Source organism: Papaver somniferum, chromosome 1, assembly GCF_003573695.1.
Source record: "Papaver somniferum cultivar HN1 chromosome 1, ASM357369v1, whole genome shotgun sequence".
Classification (NCBI taxonomy): Eukaryota; Viridiplantae; Streptophyta; class Magnoliopsida; order Ranunculales; family Papaveraceae; genus Papaver; species Papaver somniferum.
The window spans coordinates 48,621,610-48,638,920 of record NC_039358.1 but is presented as its reverse complement, the minus strand read 5'-3'; the positions used below and the strand labels follow the sequence as shown (position 1 = coordinate 48,638,920).

General features: G+C 38.1%; 2 protein-coding genes across 2 annotated transcripts; one reads left to right on the top strand and one right to left on the bottom strand.

Moving 5' to 3' along the window:
- The first annotated feature begins 8,483 nt into the window (after positions 1 to 8,483).
- LOC113285780 (uncharacterized oxidoreductase At1g06690, chloroplastic-like) lies at positions 8,484 to 11,611 on the top strand. Its single transcript, XM_026534549.1, has 10 exons — positions 8,484 to 9,077; positions 9,164 to 9,255; positions 9,349 to 9,389; positions 9,589 to 9,753; positions 9,848 to 9,870; positions 9,976 to 10,047; positions 10,183 to 10,350; positions 10,585 to 10,667; positions 10,762 to 10,824; positions 11,329 to 11,611. Exons 1-10 carry the CDS (start codon positions 8,858 to 8,860, stop codon positions 11,512 to 11,514), a joined length of 1,113 nt encoding a protein of 370 aa, XP_026390334.1. The 5' UTR covers positions 8,484 to 8,857; the 3' UTR covers positions 11,515 to 11,611.
- A 1,529-nt stretch (positions 11,612 to 13,140) lies between these two features.
- LOC113285791 (gamma-soluble NSF attachment protein-like) lies at positions 13,141 to 17,048 on the bottom strand. Its single transcript, XM_026534556.1, has 9 exons — positions 16,905 to 17,048; positions 16,140 to 16,207; positions 15,948 to 16,032; positions 15,680 to 15,838; positions 14,833 to 14,970; positions 14,545 to 14,623; positions 14,332 to 14,411; positions 14,072 to 14,201; positions 13,141 to 13,445 (listed from the first exon to the last, which is right to left on the bottom strand). Exons 1-9 carry the CDS (start codon positions 17,042 to 17,044, stop codon positions 13,338 to 13,340), a joined length of 987 nt encoding a protein of 328 aa, XP_026390341.1. The 5' UTR covers positions 17,045 to 17,048; the 3' UTR covers positions 13,141 to 13,337.
- Positions 17,049 to 17,311: the final 263 nt, after the last annotated feature.

The window sequence follows — 17,311 nt, the reverse complement described above, 5'->3', positions numbered from 1 at the left end:
ATGACTTGTCCTGAAGCTCCGTGGTGGAAAGAAGCTTCAATTAGTGAAATGGATTCCATTCGAGAAAACGGTACTTTTGAACTTGTAGATTTACCTCTAGGGTCTAAGGCCATAGGTTGTAAATGGATTTTCAAGAGAAAACGTAATATAAATGGAACTATTGAAAAATACAAGGCTAGGTTGGTAGAGAAAGGCTATAAACAGATAGAAGGTATAGAATTCTTTGATACATTTTCACCAGTAAGTAGAATTAGCTCCATTAGGATGTTAATTGCTATAGCTTCTGTCCATAACCTACAGATACATCAAATGGATGTAAAGACAGCGTTTTTGAATGGTGAATTAGATGAAAAAATTTATATGGAACAACCCGAAGGCTTTGTAGTTAAAGGTTGTGAGAAGAAGGTTTGTAAACTGAAGAAATCTTTGTATGGATTGAAACAAGCACCTAAACAGTGTAGTTTGATCATGTGATGATTTCTAGTGGTTTTAGAATTAATGAATCTGATAAGTGTGTTTATACTAAACTTGTCAAGGATGCCTGTGTGATTGTATGCTTGTATGTTGATGATATGCTTATACTAGGTACAAACATGGATGTTATTAATACCACTAAGAAAATGTTGAATGAGAACTTTGACATGAAAGACTTAGGCCCCGCTGATGTCATATTAGGGATGAAGATTAGAGAAACTTCTAATGGCTATAGTCTGAGTCAGTCTCATTATGTTGAATCCATACTTAAGAAATATAATCAGTTTGACTGTAAACTTGTTTGCACTCCATATGATTCTTCTTGCAAACTCATGAAGAATAAGGGTGTAGGTGTTAACCAACTTGAATACTCGAGAGTCATAGGAAGTCTGATTTATTTGATAAATTGTACGAGACCAGACATTGCTTATGCTGTGAGTAGGTTAAGCAGGTATACTTGTAATCCAGGGAAGAAACATTGGGATGCACTTAATAGAGTGCTAATGTACTTGAAGTACACAATTACCTTTTGTTTGAATTACGAAGGGTATCCGGCCGTCCTTGAGGGATTTTGCGATGCGAACTGGGTAGCAGACTCAGTGGAGTCTAAGTCTACGAGTGGATATGTATTCACTCTAGCAGGTGCGTCTGTATCTTGGAAGAGTTCCAAACAGACATGTATAGCTCGCTCAACTATGGAGTTGAAGTTTATTGCGTTAGATAAAGCAGGAGAGGAGGCCGAATGGCTAAGAAACTTTTTAGAAGATATTCCTCTCTGGCATAGGCATGTGCCAGCTATATCTATACATTGTGACAACAAATCTGCAATAGGTAGAGCTAAGAATAGCTTCTATAATGGAAAGTCTATATATATGCGTAGAAGACATGATTCTTTGAAATTACTAATCTCCACAGACGTTATTTCCATAGATTGGACAAGGTCCAACGAGAATATCGCGGAACCTTTGACGAAAGGTTTGCCCAAGGAGATAGTTAGTAAGCATCGAAGGGGATGGGGCTTAGGCTCAAATAATTAAACTTGCCATGAAGGATACTCAACCTTGCTGACTGGAGATTCCAATAACAAGGTTTCGAATGAGACAACTAATTTATGGTGGGTAAAGGTAAACACTATCAGAGAATTTCATTCTTTGTCCCTTCCCTATGGTGTTGATGTGACAGTGTGACTGCATGTGGATGATGACTTTTAATTAAGTCTTAATGAGTCTTATAGTTTCAATTTAAGATTGAAGTGGGGTGTAGCAGTAAACACTCTTGATGGAACTCACCTATCTGAATGTGGAAGTGGGTCGCTTCCAATGAGAATGGAGCCGATTCTCTAAAGCATTTTGAGAAACAGGATATGTCCAGGGCCAAAATGGACAAAACGGCACGAACTTAGCAACACTTGGAGGATATCATGCATGGATGTTATTATAATTACACCAAACGCTAGCAGTTCAAGACATAGTTCACTGTCTAGATAGTTGTTCCGATAACTTCTCACTAAGCAAGGTTCAAGACCTCATGGACACCTTTGCCTAAATGGTATTTTCCGTACTCTGATTTTTCGTTTTTTACCGAGATTTGATTCATGTGGGGGATTGTTGGAGAAAATGAGTTATTTAATAAATGATTTTTTGGTCTTGGTGTGGTTTGATCTCATGACCTAAGGGTCTAAGGATACTCACTCATTTTTGAGTGAATGAAATGGAACCTTTAGTCTCACATTGTGGAAAACTAAAGAGGTGCTCCACTATATTACCATGTTCTCATGGATATGTTGTAAAACAATGTGGGTGGAGCGGGTGGGGGGAAAAATACATGTTTCGGCCCATGCCCATGCGCGTATACCAAGCACCAAGTCCGTGTCTACTTGAAATTATTTTTTGCAAGTTTTTAACTTGATAAATAATTTATTTAAGAGTTTTATTTATGAAAAAAAGTTACTTTTTTGTGTTTAATTGTTTTACAAGAAACAAAACTCCTTTTATAAGAAAAAAACCTAAACCTAACTTGATTTGCAAGTTAATTTTCCTATAAATAGAACTCGAAAATCTCTTTTCAAAACACACAAGCAGCGACCATCTCTAGGTCTACTTTTCTTCATCTTCTTGCTTTTATTTTCGTGCGGCGTTTTATTTCCATCCCCGTTGCTGAGTTTAAGAGTGGGTAACTTGTATTGTGCTAATACAAGTTATATCGAGCAGTCTTATCCTGGACATATCTTCGCACGTTGTGGTTTAGCATTACTTTAGAGTATACCCGCGAACAAATGTGTTAAGGACATCTTGTTGAACCTATGATTCTGCCCTCATCAATTTGTTGGTGGTAGAGTTGTTTGATACGGTTCTTTATATTTATTGTTTGATACATCCGACGTTTCTTATATTGTTGCAAGATTCCAACAATCTTAACACATTATTATTCCTTGTAACAATGGGAAAGAACGACGTTGAAAGACCAAAGAAGTTTAATGGAAAGGATTTCAAGAGATGGAAATCCAAGATGTTGTTTTATCTAAGCCATCATGAACTAGATTATGTACTTGTTCCACATGATGAATTGATGAATGTCGAAGATTTAACTGAGGAGGTGATCGAGTATAACAAGCGGTGTACTTTTCTGGCGAAAAATCATATCATGAATGGTTTGGAAGATACGATGTATGACTTTTACAATGCTAAAGAAAATGTCAGTGCTTATGATTTGTGGACTGCGTTAGAAGCAAAGTATCAAGCGGAGACTGCAGGGAGCAAGAAATTTCTGGTGGCGAAGTTTATGGACTTCAAGATGACGAATGATAAGCCTGTTGTTGATCAATTCCTCGAATTTCAACAGATTATTAATGAGATTCTTGCTGAAGGTATGGTCATTGATGAGACGTTTCAAGTATCTGCGGTAATTGAGAAGTTACCAACTTCCTGGTCTGAGTACAAGAAAAATCTAAGACATGAAAATGTCGAGATCAACATGGTTGAATTAGTGAAGAAGATTCAAGTGGAAGAGTTGATGTGCTCCAAAGATAAGAACGTGTCTTCTGCAAGGGACATGAGTAATAAAGCTTATATGACTGAACATAGATCTTCCAAAGCTGGAAAAGGTGAGAGTAACAATCGTAACTCTAAGCGTGGTCCTCCCAAGAAAGGTATGTTTCGAAAACCAGAGTCTAGCATTACTAAAATTAAGGGTGCTTGTTATGCATGTGGAGTTACTGGCCATATGGAAGTTCACTGTAGAATCGTAAGGACAAGAAGGATAATGCTAATTTGGTTGAAAAGAACAAGGATAAGTTTTCTGCTGTAGTGTCTGAAGTTAATTTGGTAACCAATGTGATGGAATGGTGGGTAGACTCTGGAGCTACCAAGCATGTTTGTGGGAACATAGACCTGTTCACCTCCTACCAGAGGGTAGGGGAAGGCGAGAAACTCTATATGGGTAACTCATCTGCATCAGAGGTTGCAGGAAAAGGTAAGGTCGGTCTGAAGCTCACATCTGGCAAGACTCTCACATTGAATGAAGTTCTTCATGTTCCAGACATCTGCAAAAATCTTGTTTCTTATTCTGTTTTAGATGATAAGGGTTTTAAAGTTTCAATTGAGTCTGGAAAACTTATAGTAACTAAGGGCAATGATTATGTGGGTAAGGGTTATAAGACTGGGGGTCTTTACAAACTTAATGTAACCTGTCCTGAAGTGAAATTGAATGATTCTTCTGCTTACATGTGTGCGTCGTCGAATGTTTGGCATGGTAGACTTGGTCATGTAAATTACAAATCAATGCATAAACTGGCTAGCGTAGGCTGCATACCCAAACTCACTTTAGATAAAAGTCATAAGTGTGAGATTTGCGTAGAATCTAAGCATGCTAAGAAATCATTCAGGAAGAATGTCCAGAGAAATACTAAGCCCTTAGAATTGATTCATTCAGACGTGGTTGACATGAAGTCAGTTCAAACTAGAGGTGGTAAGAAATGGTTTGTCACTTTCATAGATGATTGTACGAGGTACTGTCAGGTTTATTTGCTTAGAGGGAAGGACGATGCCTTAGAAGCCTTTAAGATATATAAACGTGAAGTTGAAAACCAATTGAATGCTACCATTAAAACTTTTAGGTCTGACCGTGGTGGTGAATATCTAATTCCTATTAGAGATTTTTGTGAAGAACATGGTATAATACATGAAACTACAACCCCTTATCCACCTCAATCCAATGGTGTAGCTAAACGTAAGAACCGTACCCTTAAGGATATGATGAATGCCATGTTGATTGGTTCAGTATTACCTTCGAATTTGTGGGGGGAGGCTATCCTCTCAGCCAATTACATCCTGAACAGAGTACCCTTTAAAGGATCAGATAAAACTCCATATGAGTTATGGAAAGGTAAACAACCATCTTATGATTACTTCAAAGTGTGGGGGTGCTTGGAAAAGGTGGCCATCCCTCCTCCTAAGACAAATAAGATAGGACCCAAAACCGTTGATTGTGTTTTTATAGGGTATCCTGAGCATTCTAGTGCTCATAGGTTTATGGTGGTGAGTTCTGAAATCTCTGACATAGGGTTGAATTTTATCATGGAGTCTAGGGATGCCGAGTTCTTTGAGAATGTTTTTCCTATGAAATGTGATTCTCGAAAGAGATGTTTAGATGATCCCCTAGAATTTCCATCATCCAGTCAGTCATTACCTTTAGAGGTAGATGAACCAGAAATAGAACCTAGAAGAGGTAAAAGGGTTAAAACTAAGAAAACCTATCCTGGTTGCATTACATACCTAGCCGAGTCTGATCCTCAGACTTATAAAGAAGCCATGACTTGTCTTGAAGCTCCGTGGTGCAAAGAAGCTTCAGTTAGTGAAATGAATTCCATTCGAGAAAACGGTACTTTTGAACTTGTAAATTTACCTCCAGGGTCTAAGGCCATAGGTTGTAAATGTATTTTAAAGAGAAAACGTAATATAAATGGAACTATTGAAAAATACAAGGCTAGGTTGGCAGCGAAAGGCTATAAACAGATAGAAGGTATAGACTTCTTTGATACATATTCACCAGTAAGTAGAATTAGCTCCATTAGGATGTTAATTGCTATAGCTTCTGTCCATAACCTACAGATACATCAAATGGATGTAAAGACAACGTTTTTGAATGGTGAATTAGATGAAAAAATTTATATGGAACAACACGAAGGCTTTGTAGTTAAAGGTTGTGAGAAGAAGGTTTGTAAACTGAATAAATCTTTGTATGGATTGAAACAAGCACCTAAACAGTGGAATGAGAAGTTTGATCATGTGATGATTTCTAGTGGTTTTAGAATTAATGAATCTGATAAGTGTGTTTATACTAAACTTGTCAAGGATGCCTGTGTGATTGTATGCTTGTATGTTGATGATATGCTTATACTAGGTACAAACATGGATGTTATTAATACCACTAAGAAAATGTTGAATGAGAACTTTGACATGAAAGACTTAGGCTCCGCTGATGTCATATTAGGGATGAAGATTAGAAAAACTTCTAATGGCTATAGTCTGAGTCAGTCTCATTATGTTGAATCCATACTTAAGAAATATAATCAGTTCGACTGTAAACCTGTTTGCACTCCATATGATTCTTCTTGCAAACTCATGAAGAATAAGGGATTAGGTGTTAACCAACTTGAATACTCGAGAGTCATAGGAAGTCTGATGTATTTGATGAATTGTACGAGACCAGACATTGCTTATGCTGTGAGTAGGTTAAGCATGTATACTTGTAATCCAGGGAAGAAACATTGGGATGCACTTAATAGAGTGATAAAGTACTTGAAGTACACAATGACCTTTTGTTTGAATTACGAAGGGTATCCGACCGTCCTTGAGGGATTTTGCGATGCGAACTGGATAGCAGACTCAGAGGAGTCTAAGTCTACAAGTGGATATGTATTCACTCTAGCAGGTGCGTCTGTATCTTGGAAGAGTTCCAAACAGACATGTATAGCTCGCTCAACTATGGAGTCGGAGTTTATTGCGTTAGATAAAGCAGGAGAGGAGGCTGAATGGCTAAGAAACTTTTTAGAAGATATTCCTCTCTGGCATAGGCTTGTGCCAGCTATATCTATACATTGTGACAACAAATCTGCAATAGGTAGAGCTAAGAATAGCTTATACAATGGAAAGTCTATACATATGCGTAGAAGACATGATTCTTTGAAATTACTAATCTCCACAGGCGTTATTTCCATAGATTGGACAAGGTCCAAGGAGAATATCGCGGACCCTTTGACGAAAGGTTTGCCTAAGAAGATAGTTAGTAAAGCATCGAAGGGGATGGGGCTTAGGCTCAAATAATTAAACTCGCCATGAAGGATACTCAACCTTGCTGACTGGAGATTCCAATAACAAGGTTTCGAATGAGACAACTAATTTATGGTGGGTAAAGGTAAACACTATCAGAGAATTTCATTCTCTGTCCCTTCCCTATGGTGTTGATGCGATAGTGTGACTGCATGTGGAGGATGACTTTTAATTAAGTCTTAATGAGTCTTATAGTTTCAATTTAAGATTGAAGTGGGGTGTAGCAGTAAACACTCTTGATGTAACTCACCTATCTGAATGAGGAAGTGGGTCGCTTCCAATGAAAATGGAGCCGATTCTCTAAAGCATTTTGAGAAACAGGATATGTCCAGGGCCAAAATGGACAAAACGGCACGAACTTAGCAACACTTGGAGGATATCATGCATGGATGTTATTATAATTACACCAAACACTAGCAGTTCAATACATAGTTCACTGTCTAGCTAGTAGTTCCGGTAACTTCTCACTAAGCAAGGTTCAAGACCTCATGGACACCATAATGAGAAATACCTCATTAGTATTCCTGAAATTGTAAAAGGTTCTAGCATTTGCTTTTCGAAAGGTGGGTGGTTGCTCATGGTGAACGGCCTGACTTTGTTCTTCCACAATCCCTTCACGAGATCCATTATTAAACTTCCGGACCTCCCAGATAATGATGGCGTCCCTTTCTCAGGTATCTCGTTCTCGTCTTTGCCGACTTCTGCTGATTGTGTAGTTTTTGCCATCCATAAACAAGTGAATGCTAGTGTGTCCATGTTCTTCATTAAACGGGGAGATGAACACTGGAGGTATGATTCCTTTGATGCTACTACTTATTTTACCTCTCAACAAGAAACAAATGGGGTTCGAGATGGATTGGAACAATCCAGTTTTCTACAACGGAGCATTCTATTGCCTGGACATAAACGGAACTTTAGGAGTATCTAAACTAGAGAATGACAGTATAAGTTGGGAAGTTCTAGCCATGGTAACCCCGCATAATTGTGAGTTCATCTATAAGAGTTACTTGGTGGAGTGTGAAGGAAAACTTTTGTGCGTGTTATTAGGCCATTTGGGGAAATGGGTTCGTATTTTTAGATTGAACGACACTCAAACGGTTTGGGTTGAAGTTAAAGATCTGGGGAGGCATATGTTGTGTGTTAGCAATACCTCTTCTATTTCGGCAGTTGCTCCGGTTAGTCAAATGGAGAACAAAAATCTACTTTCCGAGGTTGCATGAAGATGGTATTTTATTCTATTCCCTTGATACAGGTATGTATCACTGTGTTGGTACTACTAGACATTCTGCTAAAGATTATCGCGATACGAAGGTGAAATTATACTGCAGTTGGATTGAGCCCAATTGGTCAGAGATCTCAGATCAGTCTCTTGACTGGCTTAGCTTTTAGATAAGTGGCTTTGTGGTGTAGTTGGTTATCACGTCATCTGAAAGATCCTGAGCAAAGCGGGATTTGCCTTTGTAGTGAAAAATAGAATTATTTGGATAAGTTAGCATGTGTTTTTTATTTTTTACTTGGGAGTGTGAGACAGTCTCTTGACTGCCTTGTCACTTCTCCAAGTTTGTTTTTTTATTTTTTATATTTCCAACCCCCCACCATACCAAAGAAAAGAGAGGATTTTTCTCTCAAAGAAGCGCCAAGGTTGTTTCAAACACACACCCAAAGATGGTGTTGTTGGCAACAAATTGCCGCTCAACCTGGTTGTTTCACTACCACACATAAATCTTCTTCTTTTTCTTCTTATATTTCTCTTCTTGTTTTGGGAGCTTCCCCACTTTCACCAATTGCCATATAAAAAATTATACCCATTACTTGGTTTCAAAGACCAACAACGTTTGCAGCATAAGAGCCCCATATTTACCTTCACTACTCGTTTTGTCAATTAGGATACCAGATTCTAGTAATAATCAAAGCCTAATCAAATTCCTGCAAAGAACCCATTTCTTGATTTTGATTTTTCTCCATAACCCAAAGTCATTAGCAATCAAATACTAGACTACCATCAGCTACAGAGAAAACCCATTTCTTGAATTGATTCAGATAGTCAATTCTTCATGGCTTTGCAAGTAACCGGTGCAAGTTTTTCTCTGTTAAAGAATAGTAGAAGAACTCGTAGAAGTATAAGAGCTGTTGCTTCTGAAGAGTCTGTTACTATTCAAACAGGAGGAGAAGATAAGGTGAAATTGGGTGGTTCTGATTTAAAAGTTACAAAGCTTGGGATTGGAGCTTGGTCATGGGGTGACACCAGCTACTGGAACAACTTTGAATGGGATGGTACAATTTTAATTCTGATTTGTGTGCTTCCTGTTCGACATTTTTAGTAGTTCTAGAACTAATGAATTGATTCACTGTAATGGCAGATAGGAAACTGAAAGCTGCAAAAACTGCTTTTGATGCTAGTGTTGACTCTGGTATAACATTCTTTGATACTGCTGAGGTTTATGGCTCAAAGGTGAGATTGTTAAGTAATTGTCTTTGCTTGTTGTTTCTAATTCAACTTACAGAATAGACACTTAAACAGATTTCGATCTTGATTTCTTGCCAGTTCTCCTTTGGCGCAGTCAACTCCGAAACTCTACTCGGAAGGTATTTAGTCTCCATCTCTCTATCTCCTGAACTTCCATGCTGGACTTGTGCATTATGCCTACGAATTACCCAATTACATGATTTCAATTGTTATTTTGTGGCACGATGTTTAGTCCATTCGTGAACGGCAGTGTTGTGAAGTTTTAGACTTGTCATCCAGTGTGTCATATAATGCTAAACTGTCATCACTTCATTATAGATTTATCAAGGAAAGGAAGCAAAAAGATCCAGGAGTGGAGGTAGCTGTTGCAACCAAGTTTGCAGCATTACCTTGGAGGCTTGGTCGGGGGAGTGTCATCTCAGCGCTTAAGGATTCTCTTGATCGGCTCAATCTATCTTCAGTCGAACTTTACCAGCTTCATTGGTCTCTACTTGACAAAATCTTTAGCTACTTTACATGATTTTTCTTTCTAAAGACCATTGACTGACTGAATATGGATTTTGTGTTTTCTTTTCAGGCCTGGATTATGGGGAAATGAAGGTTGTTTAATCTTTATCCATTGTTATTTAGTAAAAATCTGCTTTAGTGTTTCGATTAACATTAAAGAAGGAAGCTCATACATGTCGAATGCAAAATCAATTTCAGATTATATTAACGGGCTTGCTGATGCCGTTGAACAAGGCCTTGTAAAGGCTGTAGGTGTCTCCAATTACAGTGGTAATTTTTCTCTTGATCATTTTTCATCTAACAGGATTTAGGATAGTCCTAATCTACATACTCATTATCTCTTCTTCTGATTGCTATTGAAACATTTTGCAACACCCACTAATGAATATATGACTTTCATTTCAGAAAAACGTCTAAGGGCTGCTTACAAGCAGCTTAAAAGCAGGGGGATTCCTTTAGCTTCTAACCAAGTGAACTACAGCCTTATATACAGAATTCCAGAGGAGAATGGTGTGAAAGCTACTTGTGATGAGCTTGGGATCACATTGATTGCATATTCTCCTATTGCGCAAGGTGCAGTTCCTAATATCAGTTTTTACTTGTCTCTGCTGACAATTTAAACTGAACAATGTGTTGAGATATCGCATATGACCTATACATTCCGTTCTATTCCACTGAAACTAGATTTTGAACCCCAGTTACAGTTTACAGATACTTTTCTTTGGATACCAGTAATTAAATCCCAATCACTTATTCTTTTGCATCACTTGAAACTCTTAGTAAGTTGTTCATTCTCTATTCGTGCAGGTGCTCTTACAGGAAAATATACACCAGCAAATCCGCCAACAGGCCCTCGAGGCCGTATATATACTCCAGAATTCCTCACAGAGGTAAGAACTGCAAAAAAAAATCTAAAGCACCAATGTTTTTCATTATCATAAAACTACTCCTGATGTGGAGTACTGAAATGGCTGGCCACTGCAGCTCCAACCTCTTGTGAACAGAATAAAGGATATAGGACAAAGCTACAACAAAACTCCTACACAGGTACTTCACCTTCTTACATGAACCTCTGGAACTTTTTTACTAACTGGCAGGGGATTAACCTCGATATTTCATTGTTATTTTATTTTTTGGATTTATTCCTTGCGAGATTAACCTAGTGAGAATTAACCTCCTGAAAAAGCGAAACACATTCTACTTGTTTTGCTTGAAATTGGACCGAGCGAGGTTTTGAGCTAGTGGCCTCAAGTACGAGAGAGTTTTCCCTCAGGCCAACTGGGTATTCCCAGTTGGTTCCACATTTTGTATATTGGGACCTGTCAGATGATGGTAGAATGTAAAGTTTTTTATACATTTTATACACCCTCTAAATTCAATCAATTTACAATGGTTCAACCTTTTTGAAACAACCTGATACTACATGAGCACAATAGTCACTTCTGTTTGTGCTATAGAGGTTAGTTTATCTGGCTCTTTTGGTCTGACAAAAAGTGGCATAGCTTATTCAAAACTAAAAGCTAATGCAACACCAAACTTTTTCTTGTACAGGTTGTTCTTAACTGGCTAGTTTCCCAAGAAAATGTTGTGCCAATTCCAGGAGCTAAAAATGCAGAACAAGCCAAAGAATTTGCAGGCGCAATCGGATGGAAACTGACTAATGATGAAATCGCAGAGCTGCGAAGTTTGGCATCAAAAACAAAACCTGTTATAGGTTTTCCAGTCGAAAAGTTGTAAATCTGTAGACCAAACCACTTTGTAATGATGTTGATCATGTTACTCACCATACAAGGTTTATAAACACAATACATATAATGAAACATTTTCTCCACAAGATCTTTTGTTGTTTTCCCCCTTCAGGTTAATCATCATCAAATTTAATTTTCTTTCCTACAGAACAAGTCGGTTTCGATTTAGAATTTTTTTGTGAACAAAATAAACAAAAGATGTAACATACATATTTTCAGCAAAAGCTCAGGAATAGAAATCCTAACCTGAAGGAAAATGGTAGGGGCTTCCATGTTTGCCTATGCCGGCACCACCCCAACCTCTGTCAGAACCAGTTAAGTATCTGACAGCCACCATAATGACTAAAACGTACTCCCACGTTTACCATTTTTCTATTACCCGTTCCTCTAACACTAAGGTATAATGGCTCAGCATCTTCAATTGTCAAGGGGGAATCACCAAGTTTATGTCCATTCATTGCAAGAGCTTTGGGGGGATGAAGAAACTCAATGAAAGCAATCCTGCAAATGCGAAAGCATCAACATTGTAGTGGATTTATGGAACAAAAAAAATCTTCAAATTCATCGACATAACCATTAGACAGCAAAAAGAAATTCAATTTTTTTTAAGTAAAATCAAGCTATAGCACTCTAATGCCTGCGTCAGAAAATTCATCATGAGTAGAGTTTAAATAACAGAACTTAGCACAAGCTGGGAAGTCTTACCTTCTTTGCAGCTTCTTCAGTTGCATACTCAACATACCAGAAATTTCCACCCCTATAGCGCGATCCACCCCTATTGCGTGCATAAACAACTTCCCCGTGCCTGTTCAGATAACTCGATCCTACAACAGCAACAACAAAAGAGTGCTAAGATAATCAAATGTGATAAAGGTCAGAACGTATGACATTAGCATATATACTCACAAATCAGATTTACTCACGGACAGTGGTAGTCCCTTGACAAGAGCTGTTTCTGATGCTCCAGGTGTAGATGGGGTCATATTCTGCAAAAGCAAATCAAACATACGTCTAAGAAGAATAAGAAGAGGAGGTTAACATACGTCTGAATTTTTAATGAATTTACCCATTTCGATCGGCTAAAGTCTTAATCAAACAAAGTGGCTGCGAGCAGCCCTGAAACTTAATTTTACAGTGAGCGAGAGAGGAAATCTCTTGAAACTTTACATCCCTGAATTGGACAACTCGTTTTAGTTTACAAGAAGTACCCATGCAAGTTGCTACGCACTGGGGGAGGGGGCGCAACCATAATCTATAACGCGTTTTTTCTTTTTGGCAAATGACGGCACCATCATCATGAAAGAGCTCCAATCTCTGAACTCAACTTTTGTTTTACTGGGTCACCTTGGTGTTTGGACTTTGGCATGCTCTATGGGCCTATATGGCCTGTAAAATAATGTAATTACAGGTTTTTCTTCACTGGAGTCGTTTCACAAGAAAATGGTTTACCAATCCCAGAAGCTAAAAAATGCAGCACATGCCAAAAAAATCTGCAGGTGCAATCGGATAGAAATTTCCTAGGATGAAATCATGGAGCTACGAAGTTTGGCATCGAAAAAAAAAACTGTTATGGAGTTTCCGTTTCCGCTTCCCAGTCGAGAAGGTGGGAACTCTATGCAGGAAATCTAAAGAGCAAACACTATGTAATGATTATGACCACACACCATTTAATATTCGTGCAGAAAGTAAGGTTTATAAACTCAATGCACCCTGTAAGTATCAAACTCTATAATACAATGAAACATTTACTCAAGATATTATGATCTCGTTTCTGTTGTTTTTCCTGTAAAGACTTCTGTGGGGAAAATGAAACTAGGTAAGATCATCTTCGTCCAATGGTTCCTCTTCCTCATCCTTGGTTGCTCCGTATTTGTGTTTGCTCACATCTCCTGTAGGAAGTTTTCTTGCAAGTCTAACAATCTGCAAACAATTTCATGTAGTGATCTGTCAAATGGTGTTTAATTGGTATGAGCTGAGGAACTGGTAGTTAAAAGAATGTAAGGATGCAAGAGTCAGCTCAGGTTTCGCAACTGAACTCCCCGGAAACATATTCTTGTGGTCGGTTCTGGAATCAAATTTTGCACTATCCCTCACGCATTTGGGATATGAATGACCAATATATAATAAACGCCAAGAGTAAAGAAGGATCCAGGAGGTAAGATGGCTGTGGTGGGATCCAACACTAGTAGTCGAGTTCAAGTATTGCTATATATGGAAGAGACCAGAGAATGAACTACTTAATTATCAAGAACACCAGGTCCAGTGGACTCCAACACCATTATTGAAATGTTTGGGACCCCAAATGAGGGAACTATAATACCAGGTTTGATTTGGTCCTCGGGTTCAGGTACCCATTGAGACCCATAGAATTGGCAATGACCAAAATGATATAAACCACAAAGGCATGAGACACACACTAACTCCAACAAGTGCTAGCCTAGACGCAGTCTGATCCTGCTATTTGTCAAACGGAAACTCTATAATTGACATCTGATACTTCCTATACTTATCGAGTTAATGATTTTAGGTAAAGATATGTAAGTTACCATATGGTCGAGATGTGTAACAGTACTCGACTGTGCAACACGCTTAATTTCTTCAACATCACCTTCTCCATAAGCAGATAGAAATTTGCTGGCACACCGGTTCTGATCACTACTCAGAAAAGCATCAATCCTGAAAATAAAATTCGGAGGTTCTTTTAAATCTGAAGTCTTCAAGCCATAAAAGTATCGACCATGTACAGAAAAATGCAAACCCGAAATGGATCCTGACCCCGAGAATGATGCAGAGAAGACAAACTTACTGAGAACAATCATTATAGCATTTTTCTGCTTGCTTGAAGTCGTCTGCGTACAGGTAGACTATTATTGCACTAAGATATGCCTGAATCCAAGCAAGAAAGTTAGAGATCCACAGCACTTGCACACTAATGGATAGTAAGAGTAAGTACACGATGAGGTAGAAGTGATCGTAAAGTTGATCAAAAAAAGAACTACGAATGACTGCTTCCTTGTACCTTGCACTGACTGTTGGTAGCTTTGCATTGGTCTGCTGATAAGCCCAGTCGCAATAGAAAAGTTGCAGCATCAGTATACCTGTAAGTAAGCAAAAAAAAATGCATACACTATTATTCTTATAGATGAAGGATATTTGTGCTCATTCTTTTTCACAACACAAGGTATACTTAAACAAGAAATTAAGCAACTTCAGTCATCCAATCAAATGCGATGCTAGCGAGTATTTTCAAGAGGCCGACTGTATTCAGAGAAATTTTAATTTGAGACATATAACACATGTTTCTTACCTCTCAAGCTTTATATAAACATTCGCCGCAGCACGATATAGATCGAAGGCCATTTGCTCCTTTTCATCTTCTTCAAGGATGGAACAAGCATCGCCATACATCCGAACAGCTTCATCAGGGGAGGCTTCTTCGAGAGCACTATAACATAAAACTTAACACCCGTTAGTTCTCTAAGCTGCATTAACCAAATTTAGCATCTCATCTGTGAGCAATTTTATTCAAACATACCCCATAGCACTTATTATCTAATATCTATTAATTGCAAACATGCTTGATAGCTGCAACTAGTATTGTGTATCCCCATGGAATGTGATTTAGTCTCCAAATACTAACTGTAGTTGAAGGGATCATAACAAGAATTCTGCTAAGGGAAACTCTCACTTTAATCGTTTCCTTTTATACCAACTGTGTTGCCCCTCTGCAACTCCTAACAAAAAAAAGTTCATAATATTTTCTGCTGGCATCTTCACAAGCGAGATGGATTTCCGAGGATAGGACATAAATCGCACAAGATCATCTGACAGTTTACTTTTTTTTGGTCACACTCAAATAAACCATCTACAGTTGGACGCGTTTTCAGGTGATTGTCCTGTATTAGGCCTTCACAATCTGACTTCAATGACTTTGCCAATGTTCTGTCTATGTTAGTGGATACTTGCAGGCCGATGTTCATAAATTTTCCTTAACTACTATTTTGCAAAGAAGGGTGCAAGGTGCAGTGTGCAGGAAGAATTCTTTTGAAAATTTAACACCTACCATGTTCAGAGAGTCTAAAAAGAGTGTTTCTTTTCACAAGAAAATATGTGAAGGCCTTTTTAAAGGTAACGGTTGAAGGATAACTACATACCGAGCACCCTTTGCAAGAGCATCTGATGCTGGTTGTGATCTTCCGCATTCGGTGTACAATTCTGACGCCCTTCTGTAGAAATCAGAAACTTCACTCCAGTTGCCAAGGTCCTTTGCTACTGCACCAGCAGACTCCAAATGCTTTGCAGCATCCCAAGGACTATTAAGCTTGTGAAGGATACAATGACCAAGACACATTCAGAATAATGAAAAATATATAGAGAGATATTCACAATAGCAGCCACATCATTCAAACATAACTAGGATACGATGAGAGCATCTCCTGTCCCTTAGACGCCTTCTCATATGCTGTTTTCGCATTCTGATTATCTTTAGAAAGCTTGAACCCAACAGCTACCAACAATAAATAAAAGGAGGATCAGTTTAAAAAAAGAACTCGTGAAAAGCATTTGAAATTCAGATTTTACACAGTAAAGTACCAACGCACAGAATTTACCAACCAGCCTGTTCATATAATTGAGTAGCATTCTGCCAATCGGCACTCCATCTTGTAAGAGTAAGTTTAGTTCTGAACAGAAGGAAAACAAAAACACAGATAATTCAGAACAAGCAGCAACGGATGATATTATGTCAAATGAAATGAGTATTCCCTCGCTCTTAAGAGTAAATTTGCTAATAATCACTATCAAAAAATATATCAACTAGCAGAACTGCAATCGAAATGCATAGTCTCGATAATTTCATTCAATTAGATTTTAACGAATCCAAGGTCCTAATTTCCGTTGGCACCTAAAGTTAAAAGTAACCAACAGTTGCACCACTACCATTTCCAAGTTCACATAATATTTAGACATATATGACTTCTTTACACCAAATTTTCAGTTCAACAATCATCAATTCCTGCCACCATCTCTAAACAACCAAATAAACTAGCTCAATCATTTTTCTATTCACCGGTCCAACTAATAAAGCTTACATTTGCCAAAATTGAACACATAGTCCGATTCCCCTAAGAATTCAGATCAAATACAATTTCAATTATTAACCTTCTACACACAATCTACATCTCCATCAGTTGAACTAGTAAACACCCAATCAGACCAGTAAACATAACTTAAAATCGATAAAACACCTAATTATACGGATACAAAGTAGTCCGAGATGAAATCAATTCAACAGGAAAACCTAAAGTTAGATCGCAAAACATATTCCCAGATGAAAAAGCAGTCAAGAGTAAATTGATAGAGATGGAAGAGAAATCTCACAATTTGTCAGCTTTACTCATTAATTTCTGCGGATCGGAAGTCGCCATTAGAGAAAGAGAGCAGGTGGTAGTTTTTTTTTCTGTGTATGGTTTGGGTACTCCTTTTCCTGTCTGTTCTTTCTTGGCTGTATAAAGAAACATTCTTTTTGGCCCCAAACAAGATAATATCGACCGATGTTGTACGACAACTAATATTACAAGTGAAAACTGCAGGGAGACCCATTTTTCCAGATTTTTCCACTGTCAAACCCACGGAGAGAAAAGTTCAGGCACGCATCCATTTTTCCGTCAAAAATTCGTAACAGGCCCATAATTTATGAAATTCTGCTTCTCAGTTTTTAAAAGGCCAAACTACCCTTTTCTTCGAGCGACGAACAGAGAGAAGCGAGAAGAAAACAATGGTGAACT

What these genes read in the sequence shown, in the direction of transcription:
- LOC113285791 (XM_026534556.1), bottom strand. Translation starts at nt 17,044, where the DNA reads ATGTTTCTTTATACAGCCAAGAAAGAACAGACAGGAAAAGGAGTACCC. An exon ending in GTTTATATAAAGCTTGAGAG is followed by an intron (nt 14,624 to 14,832) that starts GTAAGAAACATG and finishes GCTTACTTACAG; the next exon opens with GTATACTGATGCTGCAACTT. An exon ending in TTACACATCTCGACCATATG is followed by an intron (nt 13,446 to 14,071) that starts GTAACTTACATA and finishes AATTGTTTGCAG; the next exon opens with ATTGTTAGACTTGCAAGAAA.
- LOC113285780 (XM_026534549.1), top strand. Translation starts at nt 8,858, where the DNA reads ATGGCTTTGCAAGTAACCGGTGCAAGTTTTTCTCTGTTAAAGAATAGT. An exon ending in CTGAGGTTTATGGCTCAAAG is followed by an intron (nt 9,256 to 9,348) that starts GTGAGATTGTTA and finishes ATTTCTTGCCAG; the next exon opens with TTCTCCTTTGGCGCAGTCAA. An exon ending in ATATTCTCCTATTGCGCAAG is followed by an intron (nt 10,351 to 10,584) that starts GTGCAGTTCCTA and finishes CTATTCGTGCAG; the next exon opens with GTGCTCTTACAGGAAAATAT.